A 22,634-nucleotide genomic window follows, 5' to 3' on the forward strand; every position below is an offset into this window, starting at 1 on the left:
AGAGAAATAAACCAGTCCCCCTGGCGCACATGCGCAAGGAGTTTGTGGGGCAGTGGTGGCTCAGTGGTTGAGGCTCAGGGTTACTGACCAGAAGGTTGGGGGTTCAAGCCCCAGCACCACCAAGATGCCACTGTTGGGCCCTTGAGCAAGGCCCTTAACTCCAAGTTGCTCCAGGGTGATTGTCCCTGTAATAAGTGCACTGTAAGTCGCTTTGGATAAAAGCGTCTGCCAAATGCATAAATGTAAATGTAAATGAGTTTGCTGGTTGTAAGCATTTTGAACGGTCTTTTTGCAAGCGCTTTGTTCAAAACCCTGAGATCTAATATTGGTCTGAGGCCGCCGTCTTTCTTGGGGACAAGAAAATAACGGCTGTAAAACCCCGACTCGCTCAGGGGAGGCGGCACTCTCTCTATGGCCCTTTTGCACAGAAGGTTTGCTATTTCTGAACGAAGCATGCAGGCTGCTTCCGTGATCAAAGTAGTTTCGAGCCACGCTCTGAAGCAAGGAGGACGGCGATCGAACTATAGCAAATAGCCCTGTTTTATTGTGCTTAACACCCATTCGGATATCCCTGGAATATCTTCCCATGCTTTGAAGCGTAATGTTAGAGGGTGAATGGCCAAATCGCTCTGATTGCCGCACACAGCAGCTGAACAGAATGTGTGGCGCGCTTACTGTGCTTATGCTGGACTGCTCGCAGACAGCATGGACAGGCTGTTCTGTGAGTGACTTCCGATTGAGGTGAATGGGGAAAGAGTCACGTCTGTTAAGTGATGCGCAAGCATAGCCACGGGCACAGGACTTACATACAGAGAAGTGTTTGCTGGCCTTGTGACAGAGCGGGCAGAGAATGGGCGCCGCGACGTATTCGTGAGCGCATTTATTGACTCTAACACTCGAGTGGTTCGTAACTGCTTTTGAGTGTGCTCTGATGGGGACACGGAACGTGTAATGCTTGTGTGTAGAGGTGAACACTAGATTGTGGGCACATTTTCTACACATAAGGCTGGTCGTGTGACAGAGCGGCCTGAGAATGGGCGCGCGCACGGATTCGTGGGTGCGTTTATTAACCCTAACACTCGAGCGGGTCGTAACTGCTTTATGTGAGTGTGCTCTGATAGGGACACGGGACGTGTAATGCTTGTGTGTAGGGGTGAACACTGAATTGTGGGCACATTTTCTACACATAAGGCTTTATTTTGGGTCGCCGTGGAAACGGCGTTTGAGTGCAGGCAAGCGGGTAATATCACCGGCTTGTTGGCTGCTGAATCCACCACTGCAGTAGCCTGAGAGAAGGGGACTGACAGGGGGCGTACGGGACTTACATTCAGCTGGCCGTGTGACAGAGCGGGCAGAGGAGGGGCGCGCACACAGGCTCGTGGGCGGGTTTATTAACTCTAACACTCGAGCGGGTCGTAACCGCTTATGTGAGTGTGCTCTGATAGGGACACGGGATGTGTAATGCTTGTGTGTAGGGGTGAGCACTGGATTGTGGGCACATTTTCTACACTTAAGGCATGTTTACTCTTTACAAGATTTCTTTGGGTCGCCGTGAAAACGGCGTTTGAGTGCAGGCAAACGGGTAGTATCACCGGCTTGTTGGCTGCTGAATCCACCACTGCAGTAGCCTGAGAGAAGGGGACTGACAGGGGCGAAGCTTTGACGGTGGTCCGGCCGTGGCGGGACTGAGCCGTCGTTTTCTCAACAACGCTAGGAGGACTTCGGTTGCTCAGGTTTCAGTACAATCTTAGGCCGAGGCCCGCAGGGGGGCGGCGGTCTGCGGCGGCTGTCTGAGCGCGATCGAGGGCGGCCGCCCTGTCGACGCTGAGAAGTCTGGCTTGTTGAGCTGGGCGCTGTGAAGAGGCTCGTGCAGGAGGCTGGTCACGTGGGCGGCCTGCAGAGGAGCTAGCGCGACGAGGCAGAAAGAGATTCATGGCTTGGGCTTCGAGAAACGGTAAACAATGCCACTCACCACGGAACCGAAGAGACCGGACAGAGAGAGCGGCGTAGTGCGTTCAGCTTCTCCCAAGTCGGCTAGTCAGATCTGAAACAGCCTCTGTCTGTAAGACGGCCATGGAATGCAGAGCAGATGCGGCTTGGCCGGCGGCGGTATAGGCGCGGCCAACACAGGCGGAAGTAGTTCTGCAGGCCTTAGACGGGAGCACCAGCTTAGACCGCCATCTCGCGGAGGGCGGGCAAAGGTGCGGCGTGGAGTCTGTTGGGAGCCTGCTCAGGGGCGATGACCACTCGAGCCCGAGGCGGTCGACGGCCTGTGTGAGGAGGCGTTAGTTCCCCTTCGACTCGGCGCGGGTCCTGCTGGATTCCTGGGCCGAGGAGGAGGCGTGTGAGCCTGACCACTCCGGCTGTCCGAAGCCATGATGGAACAGCCCTTATCCTCCGCTTCTTCGTCCGAGATGGCAGCAGAGCAGCCGCCGGCGGCAACTGCGCGTCCCGGTGGGCGGGGAGGGTGAAGGCGATGCTCGAGGGAGGGGCTCCGGCGAGGCAATCGCTTCTACCACTGGTTCCGGCAGCCTTTAAGAGCGGCGCTTTTACTGCGCGGCTGAATGGAAGGCGCGCGGCGGCTCGGCCCTGAGCGCTCGAGTCGAGCCCGCAGGGTCGACATCGAAGCTCCTCGCAGAGATCGCATCCGCCTTCAGCGAGGGCGAGCTCTGCATGCCCCAGTCCCAGGCAGAGAGCGCAGATGACGTGGCGGTCTCCGGTGCTGAGAGGGGCGGCATGAGGCGCAAGTGGAGCGAGGCATCTTTAAAAAGACGCTCATACTCTTTTGTGAAGTTCATAAGAACTAGCTTGCTTTAAAAGGATACGTCGCCGGATGGCGTAGCTCGCAGGACGGCTGAAGGTGGCGAAGACGGCCGGCTTCTTCGAGCGCTGTCCACGCTTGCTTGATGCCCCTCAAACGGCGACGCGGCTTCCAGTTCAGAGATGCGAAGAGCTTCGCTGAAGAGATGAAAATCAGGGTTCCAGCCTACGAACTACGCTTATATGCACTCTAGTCACGCCCATTTTGGCGGGCTTTGTTGCAGTGAGTGCACGGACGCCTCTCATTGGATGCGAGTTCGCTCAAGCTCGTCTATAGGCTGCAGCAGTTGCCGCAGAGCAACCTATGAGCTCGCTAGCTAGCCCGCTCAAGGTCTGCAGCTGCCGCACTGCGTTGACAATGGATACAAAAATTAAGGATAATTTTTTGGCTTCAATATCTCAGAAAAGATTAATCTTTCCCGTAGCGTAAGCTAGCTTACGCAATACGAGAGAACCTCTCGTAAGAGAACCTGTTGTGTAGAAATTCAGCTAAGAATGCATTGAAATTTACTGGATATTTTGTGGTCCAGCTGGATGGTATTAAGACACTTTCAATTTTAATTGATTTTGATTTCTTCACAATACATATTGTTCCAATTCAGCTTTACAACAATGCCTTACAAAACCCCCAGTGAGCAAGCAAAGGGTGACAGTGGAAAGAATTCAAACTAATGTTGTGTTTTAGAGTTGTTTTAGTTTTTGCCTTGAGAAATCACATTTAGTCAGTTTGAGGCACAGAATGAGGTTGTGCATAATTCATGGATCAGCTTGGGGGTTTTCTTGGGTTTAAAACAGGTATTGGCTTTATTTTTAGGCATTCAACTGAAGGGCCAAGGTTAAGTAAGGAACTGACAGGTGTAGGGTTGGTGGAGGTTATGTGGCTGAGTTGGGTTTGGGGTTTTGGTTACATGACCATGTTAAAAAAATAGGCTTAGAGTTAACTAGTAAACTGAAACAAACTTTCAGAAAATCAGAAGTGTTCCGACATACATTTTGGCAATTTTACCTCATAAAAAATACTTTTACATTATACAATGTTTTTAATAAGTTTTTATTTTCATTATTCATGTGTAAATTATTGTCTAACTGCTTTGGAAGAAGCGTATAAATGGCACTGTCACGTGTCACCTTTTACTTTTATCAGCACTGTTCAGGATGCACCAGTTGTTTGTAATTACTGCAAAAAAATAATTATATAATTTTCTGGAGATTGCAAAGGTGAATTTTCATTAGAATGTTCGGTCTAAACCTGAAAAATAGTTTAATTCAGCATACTTTTCATGTACAAATGTTTTTTGTCTAAGTAAAACAAAATATACAGAATTTTCCCCAATGGATTCTAATATTACGGTCGGTCAGCACTCTCTTTAGGAAGACAGTTTGAATTTGAATAACTGTCTAGGTAATGGGGTGGATTAGAAGTGCAGGATTTTAAGATGATAGTATAACTGCACAGATTACTAATTTGGGATGGCAATATGAGCAAGTTTATGTCGGAGGGAGATGAGTCAGAAAGTATAAAGTAGGAAAAAAAGTGTCAATGCACCATTCTCCCCATAATTTGTCTAACTTTAGATGTCACTTTGCACATGTAGCTTTTTAATTTAACCCATCCTTTGTTTATATCCCTTTTTATTTAGTGCTGAATAATACATTTTACAGAATGTCACTTTACAATGGCAAAAAAAGTATGTGAACCTGTTGGAATGCATTTATGTATAAATTTGTTTAAAAAATGTTTGTAGTTTGATCAAATAAGATATAATAATAAACAAACACAATATGTTTTAACTAATAACACAAATTATTTTATTGTTCTTGTACATATTGAATACATCATTCCAACATTGTAGGTTGGAAAAAGTATGTGAACCCCTAGGGTAATGATGTCAACAAAAGCTATATAGAGTCAGGTGTTGGCAAACCTGGCATACAATTAATGAAACGAGATTGGAGGTGTGGGTTAGAGATTTTTCACCCCAGTTTAGAATGCCCAATTCCCAATGCACTCTAAGCCCTCATGGTGGTGTAGTGACTTGCCTCAATCCGAGTGGCGGAGGACAAGTCTCAGTTGCCTCCACATCTGAGACGTCAACCCACGCATCTTATCACTTTGCTTGTTGAGCGCAATGGAAGGAGCATCATGATTTGGGGCTGCTTTGTTGCTTTGGGGAAAAATGATTTATATCTCCCTAATCAATCACACCTGATTCAACTCATCAGCTTGTTAGTGGAGACTCCAAGACCTGAACTGGGTGTGTCAGAAAAGTGAGATATACAAAATGTGCAGTGTTGGTGGGCCTCAACAAACAGGGTGGGGAACCACTGTCCTATGGGAAAATGTCAGGGTGGCTGTGCACCAGTTGCTTGACATCTAAGTAACCCAGTAGAATTGTGGAGTCTCAGGGTGGTCTTTGGCAAACTTTAGGCACACAGCAATGTTTTTGTTGGAAAGCAGTGGCTTCCTTTGTGGTGTCCTGCCATGGACACCATGCCTGTTTAGTGAAAGAGATTGCCACATGTGTTTGCCGCTCTCATCAAGAAATATCAATAAAGTATACTTTAAAAAGTATGTTCCTAATCTCTGCAAATTATTAAATTGAACACGTTTTATCAGACTCACGCTTACTGTGCTAAGTCATTTCTAACTGAATATATTGACTATATCGAGACAAAATCAAATGTACTATGTATCATCTACATTTTAATTAATATGACGATTGAAATAGACCATGGAAATTGTACAACTCAGTCTGTCACATATTTGTTGTGCAACCTCTGTGTGTAAACTGTAAAGCTGGCACTTGTGATTCAATGGCAAAAAAGTGAGGGGAGAAGTTTCTATTCACCTATTATCCATGCTAAATATAATGTGAAAAGAATGAAATGTCAGATGTGAGTTTGATCTTGACTTTAGGGATGTACACAGCAGAAGAACTGAAAAGTGTGAAGTGTAGTAGTGTAGTATATAAATAATTTTGAATGGTATCTGATCTTTTCTGTTTTACTTTCTGTTGTTGTATACTTTCTGTTGTTGTATTTTTTATGGGCTTTATACATTTTTTTTTATATTACCATTAATTAAATGTATTAAACGCATTAAAGGTATTTAATTAATTACATTAAATCTATTTCACCCATAATTTTAGATTAAACTAAACTGAATGGGCAAATTAAGAATGAAGAAGAAATAAAAACTAAATTCAAATTGAAAATAATAATAACTCTGGTTGTAATGACTAACGCAGCTTTCACTTTCTTTGGTTTATGTTTAAGTGGAGGGGAAAAGAAAAAAATTATTGAAATGTCAACAGAACGCAATAAGAAGTATGTTGAAGGACAGTTTTGTCTTCATACACCTAAAGCATATGCTTTCATTCTAACACCAATCATCGTTTTTTGCATTTACAGTATATTGACAAATTGATGAAGATGAGATCACATTTTATGACCAAATAATGCAGACAACCAGCTAATTCCAAAGGGTTCACACACTTTTTCTTGTCACTGTGTCACCTGGATAGCACTTGTTCTCTTGATGTATATCTACTTAAAGACAACTGAATTTCACTTTGACACATTACTGATTATCTGCATAATATATTGTTGATACATAATCCAACAAGTTCATATATTACATATAACATTTTTCCTTCATATCTTGCAGCCCTATAGTGGTCAGTTCTAAACCTGTTTATTCTTCAGAGAAAAAAATCATGCTAATAAATTGTGGTGGGCCAGAGAAATTGTCAAATTAGACTTTTTGTATGAGAAAATACCAGACTGAAGTTCAAAGTTCACACAGTTCAGTTCAGTTCAGTTCACAAAGTTCAACTTTCAAACCAAACCTATGCCCTTGGTTGAAGATATCAGTGAGGGCCCCCCGGCCGACCCCATATCCTTAAACACATCTTGTAGTCTCCTTTAGTGATGACATCACAAGACTCAGCTGGAGCCCATTCAGAAATGACATCATAAGTGGCTCCCCACCCATCTAGACACATACACACGTACAAACACAGAGACTGTCAGGAATATCCCCCTCCTTACTGTCTAATGAATGGCTTGTTTTAAGAAATGTTTTAAGAAGACCAGTTTGTGTTTTTCCACTACCACACTCCATCTGACCAGACCTGTCCTACAGACACAGTCTCACCAGCTGTCTCTTTAGTTTCCTTTTTCTTAAATTGCAGGGATTTTTTTAAATGTCAGTGGATGATACCAAAAGCTGTTATTCAATTTCAGTAGTTTGTAATATTATTTAACCCGATAGATAGATAGATAGATAGATAGATAGATAGATAGATAGATAGATAGATAGATAGATAGATAGATAGATAGATAGATAGATAGATAGATAGATAGATAGATAGATAGATAGATAGATAGATAGATAGCCCCATTGTCCCTTGTATTATATGTAAAGTTTTATAACACTTTCTTAACTCTCTCTCCCTCTCTCTCTCTCTCTCTCTCTCTCTCCTCACCTTGTAGGTCTGTGTTTATCTCAGTAATGTTTTCCTACCACTCTTTCCTGCTGCTGCTGCTCAGTCTCTGCAGCCTGACTGCTCCTTCATTGGCTCTGCCCTTCGAGCAGAGAGGATTCTGGGACTTTGGCATGGACAGTGATGGGGGAGATCAGACAACGGTAATAATGAGAGATGAAGAGGGTTCAGCTATGGAGGAGCTGTCACCAGATGTGCCATTATGCCCCTTTGGTTGCCAGTGTCAGCTTAAAGTGGTGCAATGCTCAGACCTAGGTGAGTATCAGAGTGTGTGAGACTGTTGGGGCAGTTGCATAAATGTATTTATTTGGCAGATGCTTTTGTCCAAGGCAACTTACAGCGCATTTAAGCTATACATTTATCAGGATCTTATCAATTCACAGTTTGCAGAATTTATTCCCAAGGATCAACTCTTGTACCTGTGAATCGAACCCATCACATTGGCATTGCTAATACAATGCTTTGCCAGTTGATGACCTCATATTAATTAGTCATATATCAGGACCATTTAAAATAAACTAGGGATGTCAAAAGATTATTAAAATGGTGAAAAACTCCTAAAAGTACATACACTTTCACTTCATAAATGTTAAATCTAAAATCTTGTAAGAGTAGGAGAAAAAGAACTCCACTGAGATTAACTCAAAATGGGCAGAGAAAACAGGGCATTTTATGGAAAATTATGTCAAATGTCTTCCTATTGAACTCTATTAACGGTTCTGTGTTGTTTTAGTGACACACACAGGATGTTTTAAAGAAAAGTGTGTGAGCTAGAAGTGAAATTGAGAGAGAATTCAGTAGGGAGAAAGAGACCTAAAGTGGAGAGAACTATCTTTTAGAATTCACTTTCATCTCTAACATCTTTATTACTGTTGTTAACCAATCTTTGCAATTTTATCATATTTCTTTTCAATTCACTTGTAACATCAGCATTTGTACTGCCCATTTGTTCACTCATCTTTATTGTCTATTTGTTGTGTTTGTTGTTTTATTCCCGTATTGTTGCTTTTACTGTAATTAACATCATTGCTTCTAACCAATCTTTTGAATTGATTTAATTTGTTTTCTTAAGTCACTTGGAATGCCAGCACTTACTGTGCATCTGTTTTTTCTTCCCATTCAAAATTCTATAAAAAAAAAAACAGTTGAAATACAATTCACTGTCATCTTAAGGACATTAGCTTGTCTTGTCTTAAAATAATAAACATATTGCAACTTAAAAGTTCAACTGAAACAATCATTTTACCTTGTCACTAGGTGGCGACAGTGAGGAGAAATTTGATGAAAATGAAAAAGAGAAGAAGCTAGTGGTGTGCTAAAATAGGCTAACCGGTTAGCTTGTGAGCTAACTGCAGAACACAGAATTTTCATTTCACCATTTTTAATTTCACTATTTAAATATACGGTTTAATAATATTATATGTGTGTGACATTTCATTTAAAAGTAATTTTTGGTTAAATTGACTCAGTTAAGACAACATGAATCATAAAGCGATTGCAAACTATTTTAAATGTTCTTTTAGCCATTAGAATCACTTTATGATCACAGGGGGCATTCCTTGGAGTGGGCGTGTGGTGTAGTTGGTGTTCCTTGTCATCTTCTTGGAAGCAGAAAGATATCCTTTAAATTATCACATGCTGAGGGCTGCGTTCCTCTTCACTTTATACATTCACTCACTAACTGCCTGAAGCACTTCCCCTCGGGGAAACCCTGATGCCAATTTGGTAGTCCATTTCACTTTGTTACGTGGGCGAGGTTAGTTTGACAGACTCTCACCCCTTGATTTTAATCGAGGGAATGAGCATACTCAGATGTATAGTTAAGGCAGCTCTATATCTCACAAAGCAACTCGATTGTGATGTCACAGTAGATCACGCTTCATCAACTCCCACTCACACAATGTTAGTGAATTATTTAATGGAAAGCTGTTTACTGAGTTTAGAAGAGTTCAATTGATATTCAGCCACATAATACTGGACTAACACAGTTATATCCAATAAATTAATTGCAATTTTACCATTTTCATTTGTGTAAAACCTGATTAATCCTTTCTAACAATTAATTTAAAAAGTTAAAGGGATAGTTCACCTAAAAATTAAAATTATCATAATTTACTCACCCTGTTGCCATCCCAGATGTGTATGACTTTCTTTCTTCTGCAGAAGACAAATTAAGGTTTTTATAAGAATATTTCAGCTCTGTAAATCCATACAATGCAAGTGAATGGGTGCCAAAAGTTTGACACTGCAGAAAGCACATACAGCTAGCATAAAAGTAATCCACAATACTCCAATGGTTAAATCCATATTTTCAGAAGTGATATGATAGGTGTGGGTGAGAAACAGATCAATATTTAAGTCAATTTCTGCTAGAAATTCTTCTCCCTGCCCAGTAGGGGGCATATGCATGCAGAATGTGAATCACCAAAAACACAGGAAGAATGTGAAAATGAAAGTTACAGTGGAGATTGACTGAGCAGGGAGGATCATTTATTGTTAAAATGTACTTTAATATTGAACTGTTTCTCACCCACACCTATGATTTAGCTTCTGAAGACATTGATTTAACCACTGGTGTCGTATGGATAACTTTATTTAGAATTTTGTTATTTTTGGTGCTTAAAAATGTTGGTATCCATTCACTTGCATTGTATGGCTCTACAGAGCTGAGATATTCTTCATGCGAAATCTTAATTTGTGTTCTGCTGAAGAAACAAAGTCACATCGGGATGGTATAAGGGTGAGTAAATAAAAATTTTGGGTGAACTATTTCTTTAATTTAATTCTTTAAAACTAGTTTATACATAAGCATCTGAAATGACAGCTAAACTTTACCTGAATCTGTGATTGTATCAATCATGAATGAAGAATTTTCTCAGGTGCAAAAATTGCCAAATACTTATTCCACAAAATTATATCAGCTCTATTGCAAGAGCGGTAGCGAGCTCATTGTGATCATGGACTTAGTTCCATTTGAACCCATTGAATGGGTTCCGCCAGTACAGGGCACTCGTGCAACATAAACAATGAAGTTCATCCAAGTCCATGATATGCAGAAAAGTTAACTAGGGGAGGGCATAAACATTTTAAGTGGAACACAGCCCATTTCAGTCCATTTCATGCTTTTAAGACCACTTATAACAAATTATAATAAAAATAAATCGCTATCAAAACATCTACAATAATTTAATATTTTTATGTTTCATTCAACAACAACAAAATCAGCATTAATACATGGCTATTTTTGAATATAGTAGCCATTAAATAAAGAAAGATGCCTTTAGCCCCCAGAATGGTGTTGTTATAGCAACTACCTACAGAGGCTAACTTGGTTTTGTTAACCAGTGAAATCTTGACCCCTTGAGTGGACATGAAGATTTGGATTTGTAAGTATTTGCTTATTTCAAAATAACAGAAAGAAGACAAAGTTATGTCCGACATAGGAAGTTTAATTGCAATTATTTTGTGTTACAGAGCAGAATACACCTTTTGATTTCACAGTCAAACACATATACTGTATGTGTAAAATAATTCCCACTGGTGCTCTTTGAATAATGGATATTCTGTTCAGTAGCTGTAGGAATGTAGGAAATAACAGGTGTACAATCTAAGAGGAACTAATTTGTTGATAACTTGATATAAAACCCTCACCCTCACTTCATGATAGCAATTCTCTTGCTTTCAAGCCAAGGCCGCTTAGAGAGATCACTCAGTTCTCCAACCTAAATATGCAAACTGTGGATAGACAAACATAACCAAGAACTGTATAAACACAAAACAAACAAAGCACCAGGCATGTGTGCACACCCATATAGTCATACTTACAGTATGAACAAACAAACACGCTCTTTCTATTTCTCTCTGTCTCTCCAGCCAAATAATGATCCTCATAGAACAACAAAAGCTCAGGAATTTGGAGCTTATGATTTTAAATATATGTATTCCATTTTTGTTTGTGCATGTGTGAATGTGTTTGCATATGCACATGAGTTTTGTGTGTGCATGCTTCTGGCATGTGTTTTTGTCATAGAGGATTTGTTTTGCACATGTTTTTGTAAATGTCATTGCATCATTGTTTATGGTTGTGGGTTTGATATAAAACTGAAAAAATACAGCTTTTGCTTCAGGCGGTTCATTATATGTTTCCTCCCAGTGGTCCTTTATATGATATGAATATTTTCCTATAATACATTGATCAATCCATTGTGCTGTCTTTCTTTCCTCAGTATCTGGAAGTTATTCTGTTATGTAGGCTATAACTGAATTGTGGTTATATGCCTCCATCATTGTATAATATGTTTTTAGCTTTAGCTTGTCAGTGGTTGGTTGCCTTTATTTACTGAGCACTTAATGGTTTTAGTGGCAAGTGGGCAAATGGCTTGAAAGAAAAAAATATTTAATGTATTTCATGTATAACAAATTTTGTGATCCGCACACCCAGCTCCTAATCAAGCCTCAGACAGGGATAAAGGCCGACTGGAAGCTGCAGTGCGAGAGAGAGAGGGAGATTTACGGACAGCTGTCTTTTTGTTTAGTTCTTCATTAAAATATAATTTATATGGCCAAGCCAGTTCTTGCCTCCTCCTTTCCATGAATCCCATGTTTCGGCACCAATGTAAAGGGATTAATAGAAAGGAGGAGGCGAGAACCGGCTTGACAATATAAATATTATTTTAATTATAAACTTAAACACACACACAGGTGTCGGACAGCTGTCCGTAAATCTCTCTCTCTCTCTCTTGCACTGCAGCCTCCAGTCGGCCTTTATCCCTCTCTGAGGCTTGAATAGCCTGATAAGGGGCCGGGTGTGCAGAATCACAAACTAGCACCACCCTACGCCCTGTCACAAATCTTTAACTTTAAGAATGTACATATCTTTTTGATGTGATGGAAAGTGTAGCTCACCGTATCTTGAATATATCATTTGGAATCCATTTATACAGTACAAACCAAGAGGGGCTTAACGCTCCTGTTGATGTCTTGATGCAAATCATGAATGCACGATTGCTGTAACAATGCAGATTGCAGTCTACCAAATGATGAGAGTTCACAAAATGTAATGCCCATTGCAATGAATATGCAACCTATGTGGGGACTAGTTCTTTTAATTAGTCAAATGTTAATTAAGCATTATATTCTTACATATTGTTTCATATTGTTTCCTAAGAAGGAAATGCATTTTGACAGGAAAATTTAAATATTTAGATTCAAATTTCAGCACTTTAAAAATCTGCATTTAATTACAAAAAATTATGTGATTAATCGCAATTAAACTTTTTAATCGACTGACAGCAGTCATTTTAATGCATAATCAGAAGTTCCATTTAGAAAAGTAGTCCCATCTCAAAAAAGGACAATGTAGACAAATTTACAGCCCAAATAACAAACTTTTTTTTTTAACTGAAGAGTTCATTAAAGTGCTTTAACAAACATATGAGCTTCACATTTCTGCTTTTAAACCCTCTGGAGAGCATGCCTTCCACTGTAAGTGCATTACTGTAAATTATTTTCCATTCTTTTTCTTACAAACTGAGGAACCATTCAAGTTTATTTATACATTTTTTGGTTATTGACAGAAGGCCACAGATGTATTTAACCTGGCATATTTCCTCAATGCATTGAATATCTCTTGCAGTGATTTTACTCTTCACCCTTTCTGGGAAGCAAGGTGGCCTGGGTGGCTGTTGTGGTTCATTTATAAATGACTGGAGGGGAATAGAGGTCTAGCCCATCCTAGTATCAATTATTGGGCTCTGCTGGAAATCGTCATGAATCATTGCCCTGATTTAGAATCTTGGACACAGCACTGCTAAAACAGACACACTGTTGGATTCATGCACTTGATGTGGTTCTGGTATAATTTACATATAGCTTTGTGATGTGGTCCATGTGTTGGCAGAAGAAGCTAAATGATTTTAAAGTGCTTGTATATAGTGGTGGCAAATCACCTTCAGGTGTACTCTAATACAAAGTTGATACATCTGACTGATTCAAATGTGAATCGGATACTGAATTGAAATTGACCAATGTTGGTTTGCACAATAAACAATAAGCTTTTATGCAAAATAACTACCACACAATAATTTATGCACACCACATCAGAATTTATACTGTCATGGTTGAGATATTCCATTCTATTCATTATTTTTTTCTGTTGTTTTGACACAGAGGAAGTCCTGTCCTAAGAGGCTAAAGGAAATCTAAACCAGATGGCAAGCTAATGGTCTCCCAGATTTGTGTACAGAGCTGTGTATTCTATAGTAAACTAGTGTGTAAAAATGTGTTCTTGCTGTTTAGGTTTGACTGCAGTCCCCAGGCAGATTCCCATAGATACCAAACTCCTGGACCTACAGAACAACCGCATCACAGAACTGAAGGAGAATGACTTCAAAGGACTTGCAAACCTCTATGTAAGACACAGATACAGATGGAAATGAGAATTAGAGGGGGTGAAGGTGGAACTATAAATAAGTGTGAAAATAAAGGAAGATTTAAAACAGTGGGTGAATGTAAAATAAAATATGCTGAAAATATCTGCCCAGTTTTCCTAGATTAAGCTAAACAAGTAAAATACACTCAATTAAGTTATTTAAAGCAGTAACTTATTACTCAAATGTTTAATATTATTATGATATTTATGATAAATATAACTTAAATTAGCAATATCACACTTGTAAGCGAGTGATTGCGATTGTAAAATTGCTTTTACACAAAAGTTCTATAAATAAGAAGTTAATAATTTTCAACAAATATTTTTAATAAAATATTTTCAACATTTCCTTTAATTGTGGTAACAATAAAAAAAAACTTGCAATAAAGTGAATGGGGCCACTCCATAAACATTACAATACGCACTGTTTCAAAAGTACACTCGCTACGCATTTTATTAGGAACACGTGGCCATGGTCCCAGACGTGGTCTTTTGTTGTTCTAGCTCATCCGCCTCAAAGTTTGAAATGTTGTGTATTCTGAGATGCTTTTCTTCTCACTACAGTTCTACAGAGTGGTTATCTGAGTTACCATAGACTTTGTCAGTTCGAACCAGTCTGGCCATTCTCCGTTGACCTCTCTCATCAACAAGGCATTTCCATCCACTGAACTGCCAATTACTGGATGTTTTTTGTTTTTGGCACCATTATAAATAAACACTAGAGTCTATTGTGTGTGAAAATCCCAGAAGATCAGCATTTACAGAAATACTCAATACAGCATATCTTTCACAAACAATCATGCCATGGTCGAAATCCCTGAAATATATATTTTTTCCCATTCTGATGGTTGATGTGAACCTTTACTGAAGCTCCTGACCCGTGATTTTATGCATTGCATTGCTGCCACAAAATTGGCTGATTATATAATCGCACTAATAAGTAGATGTAGAGGTGTACCTAATAAAGTGCTCAGTGAGTGTATAGCCAGTATAAGCTACAAGACGTAAACATTTTTCATGTTAACTCAAATTATTTTATTGTGGATAATATCGCTTATAGGCTTTACTTGCATTGTCACTGTAACAAAGTTGTAATATTGTATCTCTTAACTTATCTATGACACTGAATGTCAATGCATATAATGTTTAGATCTTGTGGCTATACTTTTGTGTGTATTTTAATGTTTATAGAATGGCCCTGTTCACTTTTTCACAAATTTGGAGTGACTCACTCTAACCGCAATTTTTGTACTCCCCTTTTTTTCTCTCCAATTTGGAATTCCCAATGAACTCTAAGTTCTCGTGGTGGCATAGTGACTCACCTCAATCCGGGTGGTGGAGGACTAATCTCAGTTGCCTCCAAGTCTGAGACAGTCAATCCACTTATCTTATCACGTGGCTTGTTGAGCTCGTTACCGCGGAGACCTAGCGTGTGTGGAGGATTCACACTATTCTCCACGGCATCCATGCACAACTCACCACGTGTCCCACCGAGAGTGAGAACCACATTATAGCAACCACGAAGAAGTTAACCCAACATGACTCTATGCACCCTAACAACCGGGCCAATTGGTTGCTTAGGAATCCTGACAAGAGTCACTCAGCACGCCCTGGATTCGAACTTGTGACTCCAGGTGTGGTTGTCAGCGTCTTTACTTGCTGAGCTACCCAGGCCCCCCCATTCTAACCGTGATTTTAAATAAATGTTTAATAAATAAATTTGATCTGGTAATCAATATTATGCCACAAATGCTGTTGATTAAGCAAAATAGTTCCAAACAAAGCCAAATCAACTGTTGTATATCACCAAGCAACACACAAGACTGACAGCCTGAATGGAATGCTGCAAACACAGACAAGTGGAGCAATTGAAACAGTTAAGCGTAGCTGTGCTGTTATTCTAAATGTTTGTAATATTGGAACACTATTTGTCCAATTAGATTAGAGGAAAGAAACTGTTGTATAAGGATATATAACTCCATGGATGGCTTCTCATGCAGGAGTTTCATCAAGTTCCATATTATCTAAATATTCAGCTATGCATTATTCTGTTAATACAAAATTTTTTTGTACATTTGTAACATTATGATTTTTAACATTTGAAGATTTAAATTTTTAAGATAAAGACTTGTAATAACATTTAACATTTAAATCTTTAATAAACCCCAGATGTATATAAAACAGTGACATTTGAAAACTGCACAACCAGTTGTAAAGCATGTTTGGACTAACTCTTGAAAAATTGAGCAGTCATTTGCAGGGCGCATTACTTTACATTTGGCACTCAATACAAAACAGTCTGAATTGATGTTAAAACGGTTCAAGTCTCTGAAGAAGAATGCTCCTGTAGTTCTGGAAACACATGCCTGGGCCAAACTTAATGTTTTATTTCCCTTCTTAGAACTCATATTATCCTCAATATTTATTCAGTCTGTCCCTGACCAAACACAATATTTGACATGGCCTGTAAAAGAACAAAAAAGAACAAGACATTAAGTTTTATGTTCATGCTCAAGCTATTATTAATTAATTATGTATTTTTGAGTATCAAATGCTAACCTCTCACTTTCTCTTCCCAGGCCCTGTCACTGGTCAACAACAAGATTTCCAAAGTCCACCCGCGAGTCTTCATGCCACTCAGACACTTAAAAAAGCTCTATTTCTCTCGAAACCTCCTGACAGTGGTACCCAAAAACCTGCCCCCATCCCTGGTGGAGCTGCGTATTCATGAGAATCGTATTAATAAGGTTGCAGAGGGAACTTTCTCTGATCTGGGAAGCATGAACTGCATTGGTTTGTATGCACTCTTGCCATTATGTGGTATAGAGGTTACAGTGTGACCAAACCATTTCCTTTTTTAGATGGAGCCTGCTGGTTTTTGTGATGGGATATTCTGTCTGATGTTGAATGCTTCTTATAGAGATGGGCGGAAACCCCATTCAGAACAGCGGCTTTGAGCCCGGTGCTTTTAAAGGCCTGAAACTCAACTATCTGCGCATCTCTGAGGCCCAACTCACTGGAATACCTAAAGGTGATTCATTTTAATAACAAGTTAGTTGACCCAAAAATTTAAAATTTGTCATAATTTACTCGCCCTCATGTGGTTCCAAACACATATGAGTTAGTCTCTGTCACCATTCGCTTTTCATAGTATGGGGAAAAAATAGTATGGAAGTGAATAGAAACTTTCAATTTTGTTCCATTGAAAAAGTAATGTAGGTTTGGAACACATAAGTGTAGGTAAATAATGACAGAATCTGTATATTTGCATGAACTGTCTCCTTAAAAAGTGAGAGTGAGGGTCAAATGATAGGCTCCTATTGTTTTCCAAGTAGTACAGTTGGACAAAAACTTCAAAAACTCCCATGATTTCATGAAGTATACACTACTGGTCAATACTTTTGAAACACTTGACTGAAATGTTTCTCAAGATCTTAAAAATCTTTTGATCTGAAGGCGTATGCTTAAATGTTTGAAATTAGTTTTGTAGACAAAAAATATAATTGTGCCACCATATTAATTTATTTAATTATAAAACTAAAATATAATAAAAATAAGTTAATAAGATTTATTTTGGATTTTGTTTAGTCAAAACATAATTCCCATAGTTTAATTTCTGTTATTCCATAGTTGTGATGACTTTACTATTATTCTAAAATGTGAAGAAACAAAATATAATAAAGAATGAGTGTGTTTCAAAACTTTTGACCGGTAGTGTAGGTCTCTACACTATCTTATCTAACAATAAGGGGTGTTTCCCAATCAGTGGGCGTTTTCAAACAGGGATGGGCATTTTTCAACTATCCAATGAAAGTAGGGAATATCAACGTAGTAAGCAAATCATGTAAAGCAGCTGCAAAATGCTCATCCCTGTTTGAAAACGAACACTGATTGGTAGATGCCTATTTTTGTTCTGCAGAGACACCAGTCTCGATTTCATTGTCCTTTATGCAGTTTCTCACTTGAATGGGTTTTGGTAATATCCTCAGAAATATATCACAATTTGCATGATTTGTTTTCTATTTTTTTGCTCCCCTATTTGGAATGTACAATTTTTCATGTCCTCATGGTGGCGTAGTGACTCGCCTCAATTTGTGTGGCGGAGGACGAATCTCAGTTGCCTCCACGTCTGAGACCATCAATCCACGCATCTCATCACGTGGCTTGTTGAGCGTGTTACCGCAGAGACCTAGTGCGTGTGCAGGCTTCATGCTATTCTCCGTGGCATAAACACACAACTTACCATGCGCCCCACCAAGCGCGAGAACCACATTATAGAGACCACGAGGAGGTTAACCCAACTTAACTCTACGCACCCTAGCAACCTGGCCAATTTATTTGCTTAGGAGACCTGACTGGAGTCACTCAGCACGCCCTCAAACTCGTGACTCCAGTGGTGATAGTCAGCATATTTACTCGCTGAGCTACTCAGGCCCCCTGCATGATTTTTATGTAAGAATCTAAGAGCTGACATGTGGTGTAACTTTCAAGTAATATAATGATGAATTTCCCTGTTTCCTCTCAGACCTCCCTGCCAGTCTTCATGAGCTCCACTTGGACAATAACCAGATCCAAGCCATCGAACTGGAGGACCTGAGACACTATAAACTCCTGGACAGGTAAGTCGGCTCAGGACTCTATAGCATTTAACCACACATCATTAACAAACTAGGTGCATGGAAATTACATGAAAAAAAAGAGTGAAGAAGGTAAAACCAGCAAGACTTTCTTCACTGACTCCTAAAGCAACAGCACCATCTGGAGAAAGAAAATTCAAGGATGAGGAAAATAAGAATAGACAACAATAGATATTTTTCCACACTCTGGGTTTTGTAACGCGAAAGTAAATGTTTGCAGGGTAAACTTCGACAGCGGTGAATGTGAGACCACAACAAATATTATTTTTATGTACCCATTTGCTCCAAGATCAAAAGATAAAATACACTCTTATGTTTTAATGACTTTCCAGAATTGAAAAAAAGGTGGATTAACACAGTAAAATGGGAGAAGATACCAAATTTACTGTCACTCTCTCAGTAGCTGCAATAAAAAAAAACCTTGCAGCTGTGGTAATTTTTTTATTTTAACTAATACCAGGGTGATATGACACAAAGCATAATGTTATAAATGTACACTAAATTTTAATGTGTACAAATGTATAATATAATATAAAACAAATTGCGAGATTTACGCTGCTAAATAAGGTGGATACGTGTCATCACACTCTGTGAAAAAGTTCTATGCTTATCATTAGATGTTACATTAGTAAAGTACATTAGTGTCTAGTAAGTGATAATCCAAATATTCAATATACCCTTTAATAACAACAACAAAAAAAACTTTTTATTAGATATTTAACCTTTATACTTGTTTTCAGTCATATAAGCAATTGCAGACCCTATTTGCAAGGTCTTTCATCTCAGGGAAATCTGTGGTTATGTGATCTTTCTTCACGTTTACTGAAAACAGCAGCTGCACTTAGTGATATTAGATTCTTTCACTCTAAATTCTCCCCTTACCCGTTTTTAAAAAACTTAAAAATCATCAAGTATTATTCTTAAAATTTCTCAAAAATAATTCCTGTTATTTATCAATTTAATCTCAGTTGGCAGCACACAACATTTATTTCAGCTCAAAAGCCCTGTATTGGAGAGATGCACAATTGTGTCAGACAATCTTTCTTTAAATATAATGTGGTTTGCCCTGCTTGGAAACAGTCGACCCAATGCCTGTTCACAGTTTACAGTCTATTGTGTTTCCACCTCACTAGGTGTCTGCCACAATGGATGTGCCCCATTTATTATCTGTTTTCTCACTCACTGTTTTGTTTGTCCTTGTTTGCCAGATTGGGTTTGGGTTACAACCATATCCGGATGATTGAGAATGGCAGTCTATCATATGTCCCAAATTTGAGGGAGTTGCATTTGGAAAACAACCGCCTGACACGCATCCCAAGAGGCCTGCCAGACATGAAGTACCTACAGGTCAGGAATCATTGAAAGACCAAAACTTTCACAAATATCTCATTTATACATGCAAATCATTTACTTTTGTTTTTTCCCAGGTGGTCTACCTTCATTCTAACAAAATAAGCCAGGTGGACACAAATGACTTCTGCCCTCGAGGCTTTGGCATGAAAAGGACCTTCTACAATGGCATCAGTTTATATGGCAACCCAGTTAACTACTGGGAGGTGCAGCCTGCCACTTTCCGTTGCGTTAGTGACCGTTTGGCCATTCAGTTCGGAAACTATAAAAAATAAAGAAAGGATTATATAATGAATATGGGAACAAGTAATGCTGGAATTTAAACAAAACAGGAAAAAGAATGTGTGTGTGTGGGGGGGTGTTAAGAAACAGTGTGCTGGAGAAGATAACCATGTACACTTGGATGTGATATCTACAGGGAAAAAAAGGGTGCAAGAAAAATAAGCATTGGTAATTTCAAAAACAAACCTAAACTTTATAAAAGAGGTGTGTGGAGAATGCAGAGAAATTACAATATGTGAAGTCTATTTACAAAAACAAATATTGGCCATTGTTTTGTAAGTGTTTCACAGAAAGTCTTACCAATATATTATCAGTTTTATTTGTAAGGGTTCTTTGTTTGCTCAACATTTCCATAAGTAAAATTATTGTTATGTACTGTTATGTTGTTATTATTTTATATCAGTTTATTTGTATTATCAGTGGTAAAGTTTAGTTGGGATGTTGGAATAAAAAGGTTGAATATAGATTTTAAATTCATGGTGCTTAATAAGTGTATCTTTGTGTTGTTTGTCAAGTTTTGCCATGTTTTTGTGTCTTTGCATTGCTTCCATGCTTCAGGGGTCTTTTTTCTTGTGGGAGTACTTTAGGGCAATTAAGGAACTGAGTGATGCATGGTGTTATACAGTATAGAAACACAATACAGTTTTCTTTCTAAGAATAAGTCATCCAAATGCCTCACATCCTTATACCCACCCACATTTCTAAGCTTTTGCCAACATGAGTTTGAGGCTGATTCATATAAGGATTGTAATGTTGTATTGTTTTGCACAGTTTCTCAACAAATTCAAAATATATTCTTTGTAGGGTTTTTGTTTTTCTAATTTTGTTTTTTCCCCCAGTGTTTTTTGGCTGAATTTGGCAATGGCACTGCATGCATACACTGTTCCCTACACTACCGCATGTTCCAATAAATAATTTTTCAACTTGATTTCAAGAGCAGAAATGGCGTACCATCATGGTTTGAAAGCTGTAACTAATACAACTTTAATTAACATTAATTTGATGAGTTCAGTGGAATAAAACATTTGCAATGTTCTTTGTTAAGCTTTTTCTCATTAAAGCCAAATATTGATTGAATGAATGATCAACAAGAACAATGTCTATGAGTCATTCTACATTAAGTGGTGCAAACCATGTCTGAGTAATTCACTTCATAAATAAAAATAAAATATGAAAACATTGAAATATTGGTGGAGATGTGTTTGATGACTTATTTTAGGATTTGCCAATAAAAAAATAATAAAGCGTGTAATATCAACAGATAATTAAAAACTGCATGTCCATAGCCACATTTTTTGCGTGTTTTGACAACAGAACAATGTGGCAAATATTTAAATAACACAAAACATGGGAATTAGGCAGAGCTCCAAAAAGAGGCGGGAGGTCCAAACCGCCAGCTAAGATAACCTAAGTGAAGCCCCCTTTTGAAATGGGCGCAACCTCCTTTTGGAGTAACCCCGCCCCTTTCTGAAGTACAGAAAGGCCAACTCCAAAAGCGGGCGGCGCACACCCCACAGTTTGGGTTTCACTGGGCGGAGCTAACATTAATATTCACGAGTTTCCTCAAAAGGCGTGTGGAATCGAAAACATTTACACCTTTAATTGATTATTTTGAAAAGGTAATTAAGTTTCAGTGTCGAAGTTCAGCCTAAACTACAACTATTCTTATTTTCGCAACAGTTTGTAGATTGTAACGTGTTTTGATGAGTCTGTGCTTTTTGTGCATTCTTGCGATGACATGCATTCTATGTCGTATTGACACAGCAGAGCAACCTTTAGAAAATCAACTAGTCTACAACTATAAAAGTTATTTTTCGTTGTGCTCTTCTGACCTTGTGAGAGTCTATATTAGTTGTTATCAGTGTCTCTATAGCACTGCTGGCTGAAAAAAATCTGCACAAATGTAACATTGGCATAATCAATTTCCTTTTTTAATTTATGTGTAATTATTCTGTCACCCTAATTTCTTTTTGGTTAATTTGTTAAAAACCTTACATAGTGACATGAAAATGGAATGGAGCCTGATGTCAGTTATTTTACCACAAGTTGCTTAGTGGACCTACAGTGAAAATCATTGATATCCCAGTGCCATTTAATTTAACTGCCTAATGATCTTCACAGAGATATATGGTGTGAAAGCACCTTAATCTAATGATCCATGTGTTCATTTACCCTGTTCTGACTATATCATATTTGCAAATGAAATTCAGAAGTATTGCCATTTTGCAAGTACTATGATAACATCATAATTCATACCAAAGGCATATGCTAATTCTGGTCTTCTTCATTCATTGTATGTTAAAAAAATATTTGTGTCATAAAAGATAAATGTTGCCATAATTGGGGAAGCAACTCATAGCTCATGTTGGAATGACAAGGAAAGCTTTAAAGCTATATGTGGAATGAAACCCAAGATACTAGTTAATAGTTTACTAAAACAGGGCCTTGGCACCCTGCACAAATGAAATGATCGAATCGTTTTTGTGTGAGAACAGAGCAAAATGTAACTCCTTTTTAAAATGTACATCTGTACATGTCTCTAGGCACAATAATTATTTCAAGCTCGATTACACTTCCTAGTGCTTGATGGCGCTAGGAAGTGTAATCAAG

At 38.8% G+C, this 22,634-nt stretch overlaps 1 protein-coding gene across 1 annotated transcript in view; it reads left to right on the plus strand.

The window, feature by feature from the left end:
- bgnb (biglycan b) overlaps window positions 1-21,197 on the plus strand; it is a 41,093-nt gene extending 19,896 nt beyond the window's left edge. The window contains exons 2-8 of the mRNA XM_052090959.1: window positions 7,315-7,580; window positions 13,623-13,735; window positions 16,335-16,548; window positions 16,676-16,786; window positions 18,281-18,374; window positions 19,601-19,739; window positions 19,820-21,197. Coding sequence (XP_051946919.1) covers window positions 7,334-7,580; window positions 13,623-13,735; window positions 16,335-16,548; window positions 16,676-16,786; window positions 18,281-18,374; window positions 19,601-19,739; window positions 19,820-20,017 — 1,116 coding nt within the window. The 5' untranslated portion in view covers window positions 7,315-7,333 and the 3' untranslated portion in view covers window positions 20,018-21,197. The remainder of the gene's footprint in view (window positions 1-7,314; window positions 7,581-13,622; window positions 13,736-16,334; window positions 16,549-16,675; window positions 16,787-18,280; window positions 18,375-19,600; window positions 19,740-19,819) is intronic.
- Window positions 21,198-22,634: the final 1,437 nt, after the last annotated feature.

Source organism: Xyrauchen texanus, chromosome 25 (assembly GCF_025860055.1).
Source record: "Xyrauchen texanus isolate HMW12.3.18 chromosome 25, RBS_HiC_50CHRs, whole genome shotgun sequence".
In the NCBI taxonomy this organism is placed as follows: domain Eukaryota; kingdom Metazoa; phylum Chordata; class Actinopteri; order Cypriniformes; family Catostomidae; genus Xyrauchen; species Xyrauchen texanus.